Source organism: Uloborus diversus, chromosome 10, assembly GCF_026930045.1.
Source record: "Uloborus diversus isolate 005 chromosome 10, Udiv.v.3.1, whole genome shotgun sequence".
NCBI classification, from domain to species: domain Eukaryota; kingdom Metazoa; phylum Arthropoda; class Arachnida; order Araneae; family Uloboridae; genus Uloborus; species Uloborus diversus.
Genome location: NC_072740.1, coordinates 24,892,462 through 24,909,276, shown reverse-complemented (window position 1 = coordinate 24,909,276; position 16,815 = coordinate 24,892,462). Strand labels below are relative to the sequence as shown.

At 35.7% G+C, this 16,815-nt stretch overlaps 1 protein-coding gene across 1 annotated transcript in view; it reads left to right on the top strand.

Annotated features, from left to right (window-relative positions):
• LOC129231691 (transient-receptor-potential-like protein) overlaps window positions 1-16,815 on the top strand; it is an 88,498-nt gene that overhangs the window by 58,557 nt on the left and 13,126 nt on the right. The window contains exons 6-9 of the mRNA XM_054866055.1: window positions 327-522; window positions 4,457-4,660; window positions 13,236-13,283; window positions 13,397-13,468. Of these exons, the coding sequence (XP_054722030.1) occupies window positions 327-522; window positions 4,457-4,660; window positions 13,236-13,283; window positions 13,397-13,468 (520 nt within the window). The remainder of the gene's footprint in view (window positions 1-326; window positions 523-4,456; window positions 4,661-13,235; window positions 13,284-13,396; window positions 13,469-16,815) is intronic.

The following is a 16,815-nucleotide window of genomic DNA, read 5'->3' as shown; positions in this document are numbered from 1 at the left end:
AAATTATTTTTGATAAACCACAAATATTACAATATGTACATCAAACTTTGACTTGTATATTATATACCTTGATCTTCAGATTTATTTTTTTACTGGAATCAACTATAAGTTTAAGAGCATAGTTAAAAAACTGCTAGATGGATGGCGCTGCTAACTGTGAAAATATTTTAACATTTCGTTTTGCCTAGCAATTTCATACTACCCCACATTTCCCTGCTGATTTCATATTATTAAAATAACTTCCAAAAAAGTTTTCGTGTATTATTTTTGATTAAAACTTACGAAGCTGACCCGTGTTTCACTAAATCCCATCTTTTTTCTTCTAGAATCGATTCCAGCTACACATCTTTGTTATGGTCTTTGTTTGGCGTGATACCTATTAAAGAAATAAGCAGCCGAAGGGACCAAGCCTTTACCAAATGGGTCGGCCATGCACTGCTTGGAGCCTATATGATTATGGCCATGACTGTCATGATCAATATGCTTATTGCTATGATGTCCAGATCTTTTCAAGATATAGAGGTTTTGAAATTTCTACTATTGCAATGCAATTAAACAAAGAGTGAAATTTGAAACAATAGAACTTAAAAAGTAAATAATTGAATGATAGTTCTGTACCTCAGAGCCAGAAGGACGTAAGTCACATTATGGTAATTTTACCGGAGAGAGGAAAAACTTTTTTCTGGCGCATGCAAAAGATGAGACGCACGCTCTTTTAACCCTGGTAAAAAAATTTAAAGGTTTTTTTTTTAATTTTTTTGACAGGTCAATATGCTTATTGCTATGATGTCCAGATCTTTCCAAGATATAGAGGTTTTGAAATTTCTACTATTGCAATACAATTTAAAAAAGAGTGAAGTTTGAAACAATAGAACTTAAAAAGTAAATAATTGAATGATAGTTCTGTACCTCAGAGCCAGAAGGACGTAAGTCACATTATGGTAATTTTACGGAGAGAGGAAAAACTTTCTTCTGGCACATGCAAAGGATGGGACGCGCGCTCTTTTAACCCTGGTAAAAATTGAAAAAGATTTTTTAAAGAATTACGCTCGCATGGCTCGATGTGGAATAGACGTCTACATACAATGCACTAATAAAAGGAAAATCCCAATTTTTGGACTTACGTCAGTCTGGCCCTGAGGTACAGAAAAAAAATTAAAAACTTTACTTTGGTCCTTAGCCTATTCCACTACTAGTACTTAAATTAGATCATTAGTTTTCAAATAAAATTACTGGTGCAGTTGATGTTCGGAAGCCTTTTCCCTGTCCCGTATCACGGAACACAAGGAATAACATAATAAAATATGAATGATCAAATGTAATGACAACATGAGTAAATCAGTAACATAAAAGTGCGAAAACGAAGAACATATTGATAGGTTTTAAGATCATAGTGGCAGAGATCAAAAATTTTATAATATGAGTTAAGCATCGATTTGAGTTCCTCTTTAGTTCTTCTACTCCCCATAGTGTACTCATTGCGCATATATATATATATATATATATATATATATATATATATATATATATATATATATATACTGGGTGTCTGGTATAGCTAAGATACCATACGCTATACAATTAACATTCTCACTGCGTCCCTTGATGCCAAAACTTGGAATTAACGCTCTTATATCAGAAAAGGTAAGAGATACAGGGAAAAAATCCATTACAAAGCTGTTCAGCATCATCAAATTAAGACAAAAGTGATATTTCCGCACATTAATTTTTAAAATAGTAGGTGTAAAATGCACGTGCTTTTGATCGCGTTAAACAAAACTGCACTTCTCGGAAACGAGCCTAATCTATCTGTAATGCAAAATGTGATGTATTTCAACACAAATACACATCTCCGCACGGGACTGCATTTCCCGCAGCCCATTGTACAGCATATTATTTGACACGCTGACATAAGTATACGTAATATTGCTTAAAAATTGGCCATTCTACGCAACCACCATAACCAGAGACTTGTAGCTGGAATGCATTTTAAGCATACTATTATAACATTTCTGTGCGGGAAATGTCTTGAATTTTTTAATTTGATGATGCTGAACAACTTTGTAGTTTACTCTTTTCCGTATATCTTACCGTTTCTGAGATAAGAACGCTAACTCTGAATTTTGCCACCAGGTGGAGCTGTTAGCGACTTCATTTTGTAGTGAATAGAAGCTTTGCTATACTTAGACCCCACTCTTATGACAATAGCTCTTGCCGTTTTGAAATTATTGTAATGGCAACGGATTTCAGTGGGAACTGTGTATTTACTTGCAAAGCCGTGCAAGGCATTCGTACTCGTAATTTGTAGCCCTATTGTACAAATAACGTGTAAAAACGCAATGTGTAAAAATTAACTAATTCGGCATACCTAACGGACTCAACAACTCACGAGCAAGCAAAAAAAATTACTTTGTTATTGCACTTTTAATGATATCTTGAACGATGCACGATGAATTGATTAAATAGATTTTAAAATATTGTATAATAACCGTTATTAACTGAACCATTAAAATCTTTGGGAGATGTACAGGATCAATGAAAAAAATCAAGTAAAATTGATTTGAGGTGCAAAAATAAACAACTTTTCTCAAAATATAACCCGTCTCACTGCTAAAAATTTCTTTTTTAAAAAACACTAATTCAATATATTTAGCTGAATTAGTATTATAGTTAAGTCCATTCTCGGTTAGGGGCTCTTTGAAATAGGGACTCCCTAATTCTGCAAAATTAGAACTTTTTAACAGGTGTTAAATTCATTGTGTAAAATTTATGTAGGTAATTTAGCAAATACAAAGGGGCCTCCTAATTGAATCGGTGAGTGCAAACACTACGTAAGTCAAGAATTTCAAATTTTTCAGGAGAGAGAAAAAACGTCATAGCTCCTCCAAGTTTTCAAAAAATCGAACAATTTTTTTTTCTTCCGTCACAACATGCATTTGAGTTGCTGTCATGCAAAAATTACGTTGTTTCCATTAAAATTGCTCTCATGAAAAATTAAAATGTAATTCGGACTAACGCTGTTTTGCACTCAGAAAAGCGAGTGCAAAACAGCGAAAGAGGGAGAAAAAAAAGTTATGATACATTCAAAATTATATTTATTCGTAATTTCATCAGAAAAGAAGTAACGGTTGCTTTACCATAATAACACACTGTATTCCGAAAAATGATCAAGCTCTCAATATAGACCTTTTTTAACCATACAGCGTTATAAAAAATTACAAAATCATACGAAATCAGTAGTTAAAAAAATTTACAGTATTCAGGAATGCAGGCTAGCTACAACAATGGAAGGTTATTACAAAAGTTGAGTGGCGGTAACTAACTCCGTTCCAAAAACGTTCAAAACGTTCCGTACGTTCAAAAGAAAGGTTTTAGATTAGTGGTTTTTCGAGCCACTAATCTGAGTGTCGTGGTTTTTGCACTGAACATGCATCTTGCCTCTCAGAGCTTGTTTCCATGAAAAACGAATTTTCGAATTTTTGTGACTGAAGTGGTTTTTGCTCTCACCGATTCAATTGTTGTGAGCCGAAATGTACTACACACGTATGAAAAGTCCACTTCAGGCATATTTCTCACAAAATTTAGTAATGTTCTGTATTCGCACATCAGAGAAGCGTGCTGAATTCTATTTTTTTCCAAAACAACATCAATAAAGATAAAATTATCCAAAAGAAAGCGTTACTGAATAGGTTTACATAGATTAGTGAGCTTTGATTGCTTTTGCGTCTTAACTCATTTCCGTATAGACTACAGTTTTTTCTACCATAGGCACTTCATATTTTATCAGTTTAAAAATCACTATACACTACCGTGCTAAGCAAAAAAGTCGCATCTGCACTTCTTATCAAAATTGAGTTACGGTCCCCAGCTGGGTCTTTGTGTGTGTAACATAGTTTACCTAAATACAATTTTTTATGGTAGTTTGTGAATGGGAAATATATTTTTTAAACTCTGATAAAGCGGCACCTGTTGTTGTTGTCGTGTGCCAGCTAGGCTGGCAATTTGGGGTGCGCTGCTTCACTTTTTCAATTGTACCGTAATTTGGTGTGAAGTCCAACTTCCACAGTACACACATGCCATAAGGAACCGTTTATAGGGTAGGCAACCATTCACAGCATAACAACACATTCATACAAAGAAAGGACAGAAGAGGGAAAGTACATCCATGCCCGAGCCGGGATTCGAACCCGGAACCTCCCAATCCGCAGTCAGTCTCCTCTGACCACTAGACAAAGCGACACCTGAATCAAGTGTATAGAGGAGTAAAACTTTAAAAAGAAATTTCTCATTTGGAACTCAGCTGCAGATACGACTTTTGTGCTTAGCATGGTAATATAGAGAAATAAATAAGTTACACAAAATTTTCAGTTAAATTTAAATAAGAAAAGTTAAAATAAAGTTTTCTCTTTATACTTATGTGACTGATGATATATCTATTGAATCTTGTTTCTTTTAGGATCATGCTGATCGAGAATGGAAGTTTGCAAGGTCAAAGTTATGGATGAGTTACTTCGATGAAGGCTCTACGCTACCTCCACCGTTCAATTTAATTATTTCTCCTAAATCTATATTCTACTTTCTTCGAGGCATTAAAAATATCATTGTTCAACTGTTTAGACACAGCACAAAATTATGTGGAGTTAAGTCAATAGATGGAGCAGTAATAAAGGTAAAAAAGTCGACTAAAATATTGAATATTATATCTAATATCAAATGATGCGTTTTAATTTGATGCGATATTTTTTTTTTTTTTTTGTTTTGTTTTCCTTAAAAAAGATTTCAACCCTGATTGTTTGAAAGACTCTGTTTATTAACTTAATAATGCTAACTAGTGCAAGCATATGTATCATACTTAAGAATCCGAGAGATATTTCAAAATTTGAGATGTTTCCCCAGGGTCTCTCACTTGAGATTAGATTAACTGAAATCAAGCTAATCAAGTACCAGATGATATGAATGAAGCTACATTTGCAGATAAAAGTCAACCATGCAGTAATTTCCCCAATTTATCACATATATTATTAATGGGACATTTTTTCTTTTCTAATGAACATAATCAAAACAGGCTGTATGAAGAAATCACACATACGCGAACAAAGACTTAGCTCAAGAGTTCAAAAATTTTAGTTGCTTGATAATCGAAATTGACCTCATTCACAGCCTCAATTGCTCTCGTATAATAAAGTTTGTTTACTATGTGTACATTCACCAACTTTGCTGCCAGTCTGTAACTAGTAAATAAAGTAATATAATAGTAACTAACAAGTAAATAAATTTAAAATAATTATAAATGAGTAATAATAATAATAATAAATTAATAGTAACAATATTAATAACAATAACAATAGTAAAAAATGGATAATAATAAAAATTAATAATAACGATAAGTCGATCAGTGTGAAGCATATTTTGTGCTACAGAAGGGATTCAAAAACCCGTTTTTTTCAGTAATTTTTTGAATAACAGCAAAACTGAGACTTCTTAGTTTGATTTTCGTCGATAGCAGTGAAACAGTCTTCAAAAACCTTCAAAAATCAAAATGATGTTTTATTTTTGAACTTTGATAAAGTATTAAAGAAGTTATGGAGTAATCACAAAAAACTCCTTTGAGAAATAATATATACTATACACGAAAGCAATGCGCAATAAAGCGACAAAATAAACTGAAATCTATGCCTCTATTTTATAAATCGTATACTGCGATTTACCATGCTAAAATTAATGTCTTGTTTCCTGATTTTGAAAAATACTGAGCTGCAGCTCAGAATCCTGCAATGTGTTTAAACTATATGTTCATGAAAATTTGGATCGGATTTCTGCTGATTAAAATAAGTCTTAAAAATGAAACTTTTCTGCACATGGAAACAGAGATTTGAACTTAAGATCATTGCATTATTAGCATGGCTCTCTAACCAACTAAGCCTATGGGTCTCCGTTTTGGAGGATATGCTTTGAAGCAATCCGTAAGAAAAAAACGAATAAATCGGTTTTTTTCGACAAAAGAGCAAACATTTTTACTGTCTATTTATTTTTCGCTAAAAAAATATTTGAAATGATGCCTTACTGATGTAATTTGATAAAGTATTGAAGGAGTTTTGACGTTGTCACAAAAAAAAAAGCATCTCTGAGGAATAATATAGTATATGATTTTTCATGATGCTTAGTTTTTTTTTTTTTTGGTACCTATCCTAAATACTTTCTGAAATAAACTGGCTTCCAGAAGTTAAGGTATACTATGTTTTCTTAGGCTCACAATAGAAAATGGCAGTAACAATAAAATTTGTAATTTAGATAAACTTTAATAACAAACTTGAAAAAGACATGCAGAAACGATTGCTACTAAAAGCTTGACCACGGAAAGATGGCGGATGAACTTGAACCGGAAACATCATTTGTATCGTTTGTATAATAGGTTGTTTGTTATTATTTTGTAATAAACAGGATCAGCGAGAACGCACCTATTACACTGGTGAACAATTGCTAAGGACGGATGGTAATATCAGCGTTAGGAACCACAAAATGGAAGGAAAGGAAATGTAGAAATATTAGCATAAGTGTGGAATACGGTAAGACGTGTTTTGCGTATGCAAATTTTAGATTCATGACGTTGCTCGTCACGTGATAGTGCTGATAAGCGATATAAAGGATTTGGCGCGCGACGACTATTGTTGCTCAAAAGCAGAGTTTGACGGGAAAGAATCAATTGACGAACTTGAATTTTTCGGTGTGTCTTCCCGACATTCGAAAGAAGGTTTTGCGGGTGACCGTGTTGACGGCAAGATTTGGAGAAGAGCAAAAAGTGTCAGTTGTTACCAGGGTGTTCGACGTTAGCCGCAGGGTTGTTCCGAAGGTTTGGAATTCATTTCAAGCAAATGGAATGTGTAGCAAATGTCACGGGGGAGGTCGTGTACTGAGTACGATGTCAGCAGAAGATTGGTACATAGCGCTAGCAACAAAAATTAACAGGCGCAACATAGCTACTTATGTAGCAAAGCAGTTTCCTGCTGCAACTAGCAAGCAAATGTCCCGAAAAACTAGCCAGACGTTTGCAAGCAGTAGGACTACATGCATGACGGCTTGTTTTGTACACCCCATTGTCTACAAGTCAGCGTTTCGCCCGTTAGTAATGAGGTGGTCAGCATCACAATTGGAGAGAAGTTGACTGAGCTTGTGTACTATTCTCAGATGACAGCAGGTTCTGTCTGTCGTCTAATTATTGACGACAACTGATCTGGCGTGAGAGTGGTACTGAATACAGGCCGGAAAACACACAAAGGATAATGACAAATATCCTACTAGTGGTATTATAGCGTGAACTGGGATCATGATCAATGACCGTACGTCGCTCATGTGCTGCCAAAAAGAATATGGCTGGCCAGGGATACAATGAGGTTGTTCTGCTACCTCATATTTGCATGTTCCAAGGTGCTGTGGGCGATAAATTCGTTTTCGTGGATGACAACGCAACATGTCATCGAACAGTCGCTATCCAGAAGTGTCTGGAGAGCGAGAATATTGAACCCATCGGATGGCCAGCACATTTTATAGATCTTATTTCCGTTGAAAATGTTTGGAGTGCTCTGGGGAACAGTCTCGCTGGTCGACAACACCCTCCAATAAACAAGAACACCCTCATCCGTGACTGACAGAGGAATGGGATAAAGTACCCCAACAGCTGCTGAATATTGTTGTGCAAAGCAGCAAACGACGTGTGGAAGCTTGCATTGCTATCCATGGTGGCCATATCCCATATTGACATCTTACGCCGGAACGCCTGGGGACGGTAGTTACATTTTTTCATTTTTACGTATTCAGCACAAAATGACCGTTTTGTACTTTGAACACTTTTCAACGCCTTCTGGATTTCAGAGCGCAATAAATTATCGTCATTGTAGAGTATTAGTGATCTGACATTAGTTTATTTCACTTGCCATCGAATTACATTTACTTTTTCGCGCGCTACATAGCACAGTATGATCCGTCCTTAGCAATTGTCCACCAGTGTACTACACGGTGCTTTCTAGCTGATTCTACCTATTACAAATGATGCAAATAATGCTTCCGCTTCAAGGTGACCAGCCATCTCTCCGTGGTCAAGCTTTACTTTTGTTTCAGCGAAAAGAGCAGGTATAATAAGTGAGAGAAAATATGCAAATACTAAGCTTTCATAATTTAGCGTGTAAATTTCGTTAATTTTCAACTGTTGTTAGCAGTTACGTGGACAATGGTCTGTAGAGTATAGCAATGTCTTGGACAAGTCGTTTGCCCTATTCGTTACAGAAACGGGCAGTCGGATGAGTGAAAATAAGGCTGTCATAGGCTAATACTTCTTGCCGTCTCAATGTGTCTTACAGTGTTTTCCAACGACTTAAAAATCAATCTTAAGTTTATGTGTTCAGAAAACATGTTCCAGGCAAACCACGAGTTACAACACTTGCAGAAGACCGTTTCTAGCTCTTTCGGCCCAAAAGAAAACCAGTACTTTGCTGCAACTTATTGCAGACAACTTTGTAGCATCAGGGAGAAGAATTTCGGCTTCTGCGGTGCAAAAACGCCTCAGCAATAGAAGTCTTATTGAAAGACGGCCAGTTGTATGTGTCCCCCTCAACAGGCGACAGAGAAAGGCTCACTTTTTGTGGGCAATAAAACACGTTTCCTAGACCAAAAAGCAATGGGCTTCTGTTCTCTTTACAGACGAATCTAGATTCACAGTGATGAACAATTCAGTGCATCTGCTAATGTGGCGAGGAAAAAGCACCAGATACTATTAATCCAAGACTGTTGAACATGGTTCGGGCAGGGATCTTACTCGGTGGTCATATTGATTTGAATGTGTGCCGTGAGGAATTCTGACTGGTTTGACATATCTGGATGAGATCCTTGATCCATATTTCCGACCATAACCTGATTCTGTTGGTAGCAATTTCATTCAAATGGATCTTAATACACATCTACAGCTGTTGAGGACTATCTTGGGAGTTTGGACCGAATGGGATGGCGAGTTCAATATCCATACCTGAATCCCATAGAACATATTTGGGGATATCTTGTTAGACTGGTTGCTGCTTTAAGTCCTCCTCCAAGTTCGTTGCATGAACTGGAGCAAGGTTTACTCCGTATCTGGTCTTCCCTTCCAGTTTCAGTGACCAACAACTTAATCGACAGCATGAACACTCGATGCTCCCATTGCATTAAGCTAAGGTTAGACACATTCCATTTTGAAATGTTTTGGAATGTTTTTATGACGCTAATCACATGAAACTGTTTACAGAGCATTTTTTAAGGAATTTTTACTAGGCGACACAAGTTTTATCATAAAGGCTGTAACATTCCCAATAAAATTCCCCTTTTTTCAACAAATAAGTGCATATATCGTTGCCTCAAGGTGGTATTTCTGTAAGTACTGTTTGTTTCTGAGGCGACTCTATAGGACTTCTGATTTAAGAGGAAGCCGATATGAACCTAACGTATAATATTAACTCGGAAGTAAAGGGAGTCCGGGGGTTTCTCCCCCGGAAAATTTTCGAATTTGTAGTCTTAAAAACGCATTTTAGAGGATCTTTGGTAATGTTAGGGGAAAAGAGGTTTGGTGGCGCTCACTTGTCTATTTTTCGAAATTGTAGCTTTAAGAATGCAGTTTTAGACGATCTTTTTGCTGATGTTAGAGGGAGGAGAGATTTGAAGGCCCATCCCACGAAGTTTTTCTGATTTGTAATCTTTGAAATGCATTCTGTCTTTCGTAGTATTAAGCGCTTGGGAGCGACCCCCTCCCCTCGGCCATTTTTCGAAATTGAAACCTTAAAAACGCAAACATTATGTCCAATAATGTTCAGAAGAGGGAGGTTCGGGGGTTCTCCGGCGGATTTATTTTTTGCAAATGTAGTGCTAAAAAAGCAGTTTAATACTATCTTTTCGTGATGTTTCGTGGAGGAGAGATTTGAAGGCCCGCACCAAGAAATTTTTCTAATTTGCAGTCTCAAAGATGCATTCTAATTATCTTTTATAATGAAAGGGAAAAGAGGTTTGGAGCGCTCCCCAGGAAATTGTTTGAAATTGTAGCTCTAGAAAGGCTGTTTTAGACGATTTTTGGTGATGTTAAGGAGAGGAGAGATTAAAAGGCCCATCCCAGGAAATTTTTCTAATTTACAGACTTAAAAACGGTTTCTAGACTATCTTTGGTATAAGGTTAGGGGTTGAAGAGATTCTGAGGTCTACTCCCAAATTTTTTTCAAATTGCAAATGTAGACAATCCATGATTCATGAGTAGATTTTACAGGACTATCAATTTTTCGAAATTGAGCTCCAAAAACGTAGTTTTTGAAGACTTTCAATGATGTTAGGGAGAGAGAAGTTTCCCCCGGAAACATATTGAAACTCAAACGGTTAAAACAAAATTTATGCTGATCTTGAACGATGTTGGCGAAAAGGAGGGGTGGAGGGCCTCCCCTCTGGAAACTTTTACAAGTTCTTTTTTAAAACGCATTTTGTAGACGATCTTTGGTAATATTAACAAGAGGAGTGGTTTGGAGGGTCCCATATTAAAAAGAGAATGAATAAGAATTACATAGCACTCACAGCATAAAGCCAGTTTTGTTACTATTTTTAAAATAGATGATCAGGGTCGCAAGCAAGTAGCCTCCCTATGCAATTTTTTTCAATTCTCTAACTTAATTATGGTGGGAATTATTTGCGTTAAAAACCCGAATTTTTCAAGACTTCGCTGCACTTTAGGCACTACTTGGGTAGGTAACACTTTTCAAATCCTTCGTTTCTTTCTTTCTTTTTTATTTCAATTTCTTAAAAGCATTTTATTTTGTAGTGATCCATAACCCTGCCTAAAAGTTCTCCGTGACACAGCGGGAAAAAAAAAAAAAAAAGTCTCCGTGACACAGAGGACAAATTCGTGAAAATTCGTGATTGCGAAAAAATTATATAGTTCGCAATCACGAATTGCGATAGGACCCTACTCGTTGGGTTTCGTTTCTTGTTTATTCAAATAGAACGGAAATGGTCCAGAAATTTGCACCTGTGGTGGTACTGGTGACTTTTTATGATATGTAGCACGAGGCATATGCATATCCATAAAAAAAAAAGAAATGGTAATTAGGATGTGGTAATAAAAATTAAGATTTTACGACCGATATCCACCAGTACACTAAGCATAAAGATTATTTACAGCGTGTAACGTTATGTATTTTAATTTCTTATCAAACTTAAATGATGGATATTAGGAATCTGGAAATATTACTGACGGTTGGATGACGTTTTTCTGTTTAAGTTAATCTATATAGGCGTTTTTTAATTTAAAAAAAAAACTTTACAAAAAAAAAAACCTTTTTTTAAAATATAAAGCTTGTTTGAGTTAAGGCCTGAAATAAATATGAATAAAATCAAACCGCAGACGATTTGTAACTATGACGAAGAACATTTTGCTCTCTAAATAAAAATTAAAAACGATTGTCGTCACAGTAATCTGAAAAATCAGAGCAGCATCAATTTTGTTAAAGTGATGATATTAAGCTATTCGTGATTACTCAATAATAACACTATGACAAACTACAGGACTACTGCAAACACAAGAAGTGTGCAGAATGAGAATGTTATTTATTCGATGCTATTTTTGTCTGAACGTAATATTTAGATGGGAATCCAAAATAAGGTGTAACGCTCAAAATTGTAAAAAGAAAACACATTTCAAAAAAATGCAATACAACTTACCTATGACTTTTGGAGTGTGTTGAATTTTTTTTTTAATTTAAGGATGAAAAAGTTTGGCTACCGACACCAATAATGGAGATGAATTGTGCGACCTCAGAGACGCACACGTCTCCTGTGCTGGCACCTTCTAAAAATGTGGCGCTGTCTACAATGGCCCCGCTGCGGACAGCCCCTTCCCTGATTAATAAAAGCAGAAAAACATCCCAAGTGTCACTTTCCTTTCGCTATATGACCCAGGGCCTTGATATGGCCTTCCCTCAAAAACATTCCCACATGAGAGTGGGACGATTTCGAGGAAAGTTTATAATGGCCACTCATCATTGATGACCCATCAAATCTTTCGGAAAGTCACAATAAATGTTTGTTTACACGCTGCTGGTAATTTTCACGTGCCGAGGTTCCCTCTGGTGTTTGGAAAAAGATAAGCAAACTACTTTTGCTGCCCCTGCCCCAAGGAGCGTTCCTGTACACAGATGAAAAGCTTATCGGCTATTATCAAGGGAAGCGCTAATGAGGTGGGGTGCTAATCGATTGTTTAATCAACGCCGAGTGCGAGGTGGGCGAGGCGGCCCGGTCTACTGGCAGGGCTTTTCCACAAGGGAACAAAAAGATGAAGTCTCTCGGCAAGTCCAAGTCAGCGGTTTTAAAGAAGACGAGGTTTTACAAAGATTTGAAATCGGTTTACAAAAATTCGTGAACCAATCTTGGATTTTCCAATGTCGCCCAGTGGTTTGATTTTGCATCTTCTAGGCGACAGATTTCTTTCACTACGCGACATTGGTGTCGCGTAGTTCCTATGTTAAAAAATGCTCTGAACTGTTATACTGTTTTCTTTAAGAATAGACTTCCGCCATGGGTGTCTTGTTGGTTGAAAATCATTTTTGCAACTAATGTAAGTGTCCGTCCATGACGTATTCAATAAAAAACTGTTTAACGCATATTTCCTCCAAATTTGTTTTTACTGCATTCATTCATTTGAAAATTAGATGCAAAAAAAAAGGAATAAAAACAGAAGTACCTTCACTTTTTGGAAGTTAGTGTATATTGGGGTCCAAAGAGACGAGAACAAATGTGAATTAGGTAAAGTAATAAGTAAAAAAATTGTCCTGTTTTCAGTTATTTCATCGAGCATAGTATAAATACAAATCAGTAAGGCAAAATTTTCCCCACTATTGGAATACTCTGACTGTCAAAAATCCCTGCCAGAAGTAAAAGTTTCAAAACTTGAAAATAAAAAAATTCATCCTAAATACAGTTTGCTACTCATGAGGTTAGCGCAATTGAGAGAAATTTAGTCATTAACAATAAAGAAAAATATTTTTTCACTTCTAATCACATTAAAATAACTTCAAATATGAATAGTGAAAAGTCGTAGAGAACAAAAGCGTGGGACAGATCCTTTAATTAAACATTTGGAGCCTATCAAACCGTGCAATGAAGTTTTGAGACTAGCTATTGTATAACATTATTTTACAATGATATTTCCAGTTATATGACTATTGATCTTTCTTTTTCAGCCGGAAGATAAGACAGTGAGTTACATTGGTGATTTGACCGAAGATAAGGTATTTTTATTGCGCTTCTCTAGAGATAAAATAATAATATTTTGTTTCAATCTTCTAAAGAGTAATATAACTACAGTGATTCAATTAAGATAAGATCTCTTACTTGTTTTTAGGTTGAACCAAATAATACCTGTTTAAGCCCTCCCTTGGAAATAAACAAATTAAAAAACAAAGTAAACTATCAGGTGAGTTATTTCCTGTTATCTCATAGTTTTTGTTTTTATTCCCTTAATAGAATGAATATTTTTCCTTTATTCGTTTTCCTTACAGATTCGTCAGTCTTAAAATCTGTTTACTTGTAATTTATTACTGTTGAATTTTCCACTTTTCATCCGATTGTTTACTGGTCACATTGTAAATTATTAATACGTCTACAGCATTTCTTCTTGCTTTGCAAGCCTATCTTGAAGTGCCTGTAGTTCTCTGAGACTGCACTTCACTTGATTTATACTACACTAGCTACATTGCGGGCTTTGCATGGTTTACCTCGAAAATAAAAGTTGTGTCAAGTGAGGCAGGTTCAACAATCAGGTTTAGATAAAAAAAAAAAAAAATAATATGCAAAATCTCCTTTTCAACGCTGAATTTTGATGTCTTTGATTTTTTTTAAAATTCCAAAAGTTCAGTCCTCGTTATTAATGGGCTTATATCAGGCAAAAGTTTTCGTACTTTTAAAAAAAAGAGCATTTTTCATTTCCTTTAATTTTCCCCCAAAATGATATGTTTTATTTGCTCATCTCCATACATACTGTATACTAATTCTCTACACTGATTTTTTAAGGAAACAAATGATTTTGACAAGGATATAAACGCTTGAAGTATTGTTGATACTGCTTTCATGTAGCACAATTAGAAGACCAAGTAGTAAACATGCTTCATTGTACGGTCACCATCTTGTTAAAACTGTTCGGATTTCATTCACTGTGTCAACTGTCCTTGCTTACGTTCATTACTATGAGAGAAGTCTAGTAGAAATTAAACAACAATATCTTATTTTTCAGTCAATCAAAAATATATTATGCAACAAAGTTGCTTAAATGAACAGTTTTCAGTATGTAAGACCAAACTCTAATTAAAGCCACAAAGTACCATTACGCTCATTTAGGAACTCTAATTATTTCTTTTAATTTCAAATGCATAAGCACAATATATGGGTTGAATAGGAACAGTACGGCAAAGCTTACTTGAATGATATAAAACATCTATCACGGGACCTACGCGGGAGCGTCCCGGCCGCCAAGAAAACCAAACGTCAGCAGCCAACAAAGCAAATCCACCGCCTAGAAAGACGAAAGAAAATAAAAGCGACCATGAACAGTTTACGCGACAGAACAAGTTGGGGTTTTTTGGGGTTTTCACCCCTCTGTATCTCAGCCCCATGAAAACCCCTGGAGTTGATTTTTGGTATGCTCGATCTCTAGTGGCCCCTGAAGACATAAACCAAAATACAATCCCCAGGACCATCAGGGGGAGGAGGAATTTAAGTTAGAAAATCGCTGTTCAAAAAAGTTTTCGCTTTCTTTGACAGGGCTACAGCCCAGGCGAGAAGAGGAATCGAGCTGAAATTTCGCACACACATTCCTTGTGCCCTACTGATATGCCTTTTGTGCCATTTGACCCCCCTCCCCCCTTGTTTTTACCCCCCAAATCGTACCTTCCCGAGGTTCTGTAGCAGCCCCCCGGGGGGCTTTGGTAATGATTATTTGTATACATATTCTTGTGGGACCATTGAGGACATATACAAAAATTCAATCCCCAGGAACATCATGGGCCGGAGTAATTAAAGTTTGAAAATCACTAATTTCCCCTACATTCTTATGTACTTACTCTCAGCTTATGGGTTTGTTAATCTCTGACTGCAATTGCAAGGTTAGAACAGATCTAACAGTTATTCAAAAGTTGTCTCAGGAAATGAAATTCAATCAAGACTAAAACATATCCAACAGTCGCAACTAGACGTTAAATCGCGGATATCACAAATTTGCCACAGCTACTGCGCATGCGCGCAGACTTAGCTCATTGGGCTTTCTGTTTTCAGATTCTATGTTGTTTGTTTATACTTAAGCAGAGAAACAAATTAATGAATGAGATTAAAATGCTGCCCCCCTCCCCCCCTCCCCCCCAGTTTCGCCAATACGAAATATCTTTCCTTCCTGTTTTTCAATGTTGATATATTTAAGGGAGAAGAAATTTTAACTGTCGGCGAAAGTGGGGTTAAACCATGAAAATTTTTTGAGTAACATATTATATGTAACTGCACGCATATGACTATGATACATCTAACTTTATAATTGAAAGCGAAAATTATATATATATTTATTGGTTTGCTTATTTTCTAAATTGATGCATTTTTCACAAACATAACACATTAAGAATTGAAATATATAAAATATGTGTGTGGATATCAGTGTTTTGCAGTAATTTGTTAACAGACAAAATTTTTGCAATTAATTTAAGCAAGACTTTTGAAATGAGCTAAGTCCAGGCTCATACGCAGTCGCTGTGGCAAATTTGTAATATCCGCGATTTGACGTAGAATACAGTTGCATACATCTATTGACACATTCAAATTTAAAATATTTAAAGACTTAGGTTTTTTTTTTTTTTTTTTTTTTTGCTTGGTCATAACATACGTTATTTTGTCTTTTTAATGAACTTTTAAACAAAACTATGTATTAAACAAAACAAAGAGTTCCATCAAAAGAAAGATAAATCACCCAACAATTAAAATTATCCCATAAAACGTAAAATAATCCACAATATGGGAAAAGAAGTAATTAAATAAAAACTGAAAAGCTATCTCAAAATATCCCGCAAGTTGTAAAACATTTACAAAAAAACCTCATGAAAATGTTGAATAATCCGTTAAATAAAGAAACTGTTATGGAATTTATTGCGAAGCTGTAAAATACTTGAAAACAATATAATTTAAAATGTAGTATTTTATTATCCAAGCAGTTTTCTTTGCCACAGAGAGGATACAAGGATTGCAATAAAATTTAAACGGCCCGATTCTCACGTTGTTTCAATTGAATATTTATGACTTGAAATTCTCAATTCTAAAAATACAGACAAAGTAATAATATCAATGCAAAAAGATGTGATATCTCAGCAAAAACAACCCTGTTGTAAAAATTTTCCCGCCAAGAAAACCTTTAACTCTTCCCCACAAAAAAGAAAGCCTTCATTCTAAACCCAAAAACCCTCAGCCTTAAAAAGACGTGATATCTAGTTTGCCCGCCAAGTATCTACCAAACTATAGTGCCTAGAAAGAATAGTGTGCCGATCGGCGCTTTTTTCCCCACGATTCTTGAAGACAAATTGTATGAAAATTGCTAGAGGGCAGTGCGGTCGAGGTGCACGTTCAATTTCGCGGTGTCTACATTAGTAGACGCGGGATTTTGTTACAATTTAGTTCCTCGTTTCTCTTTTTTACCTTTATTTCGAGAATATTTCATGAAACAGCGTTTAAGGCATTTAATGGAGGCATCAAAGTTAAACATTAGAAGAAGTAAAGCTTCATCTTGTTTCG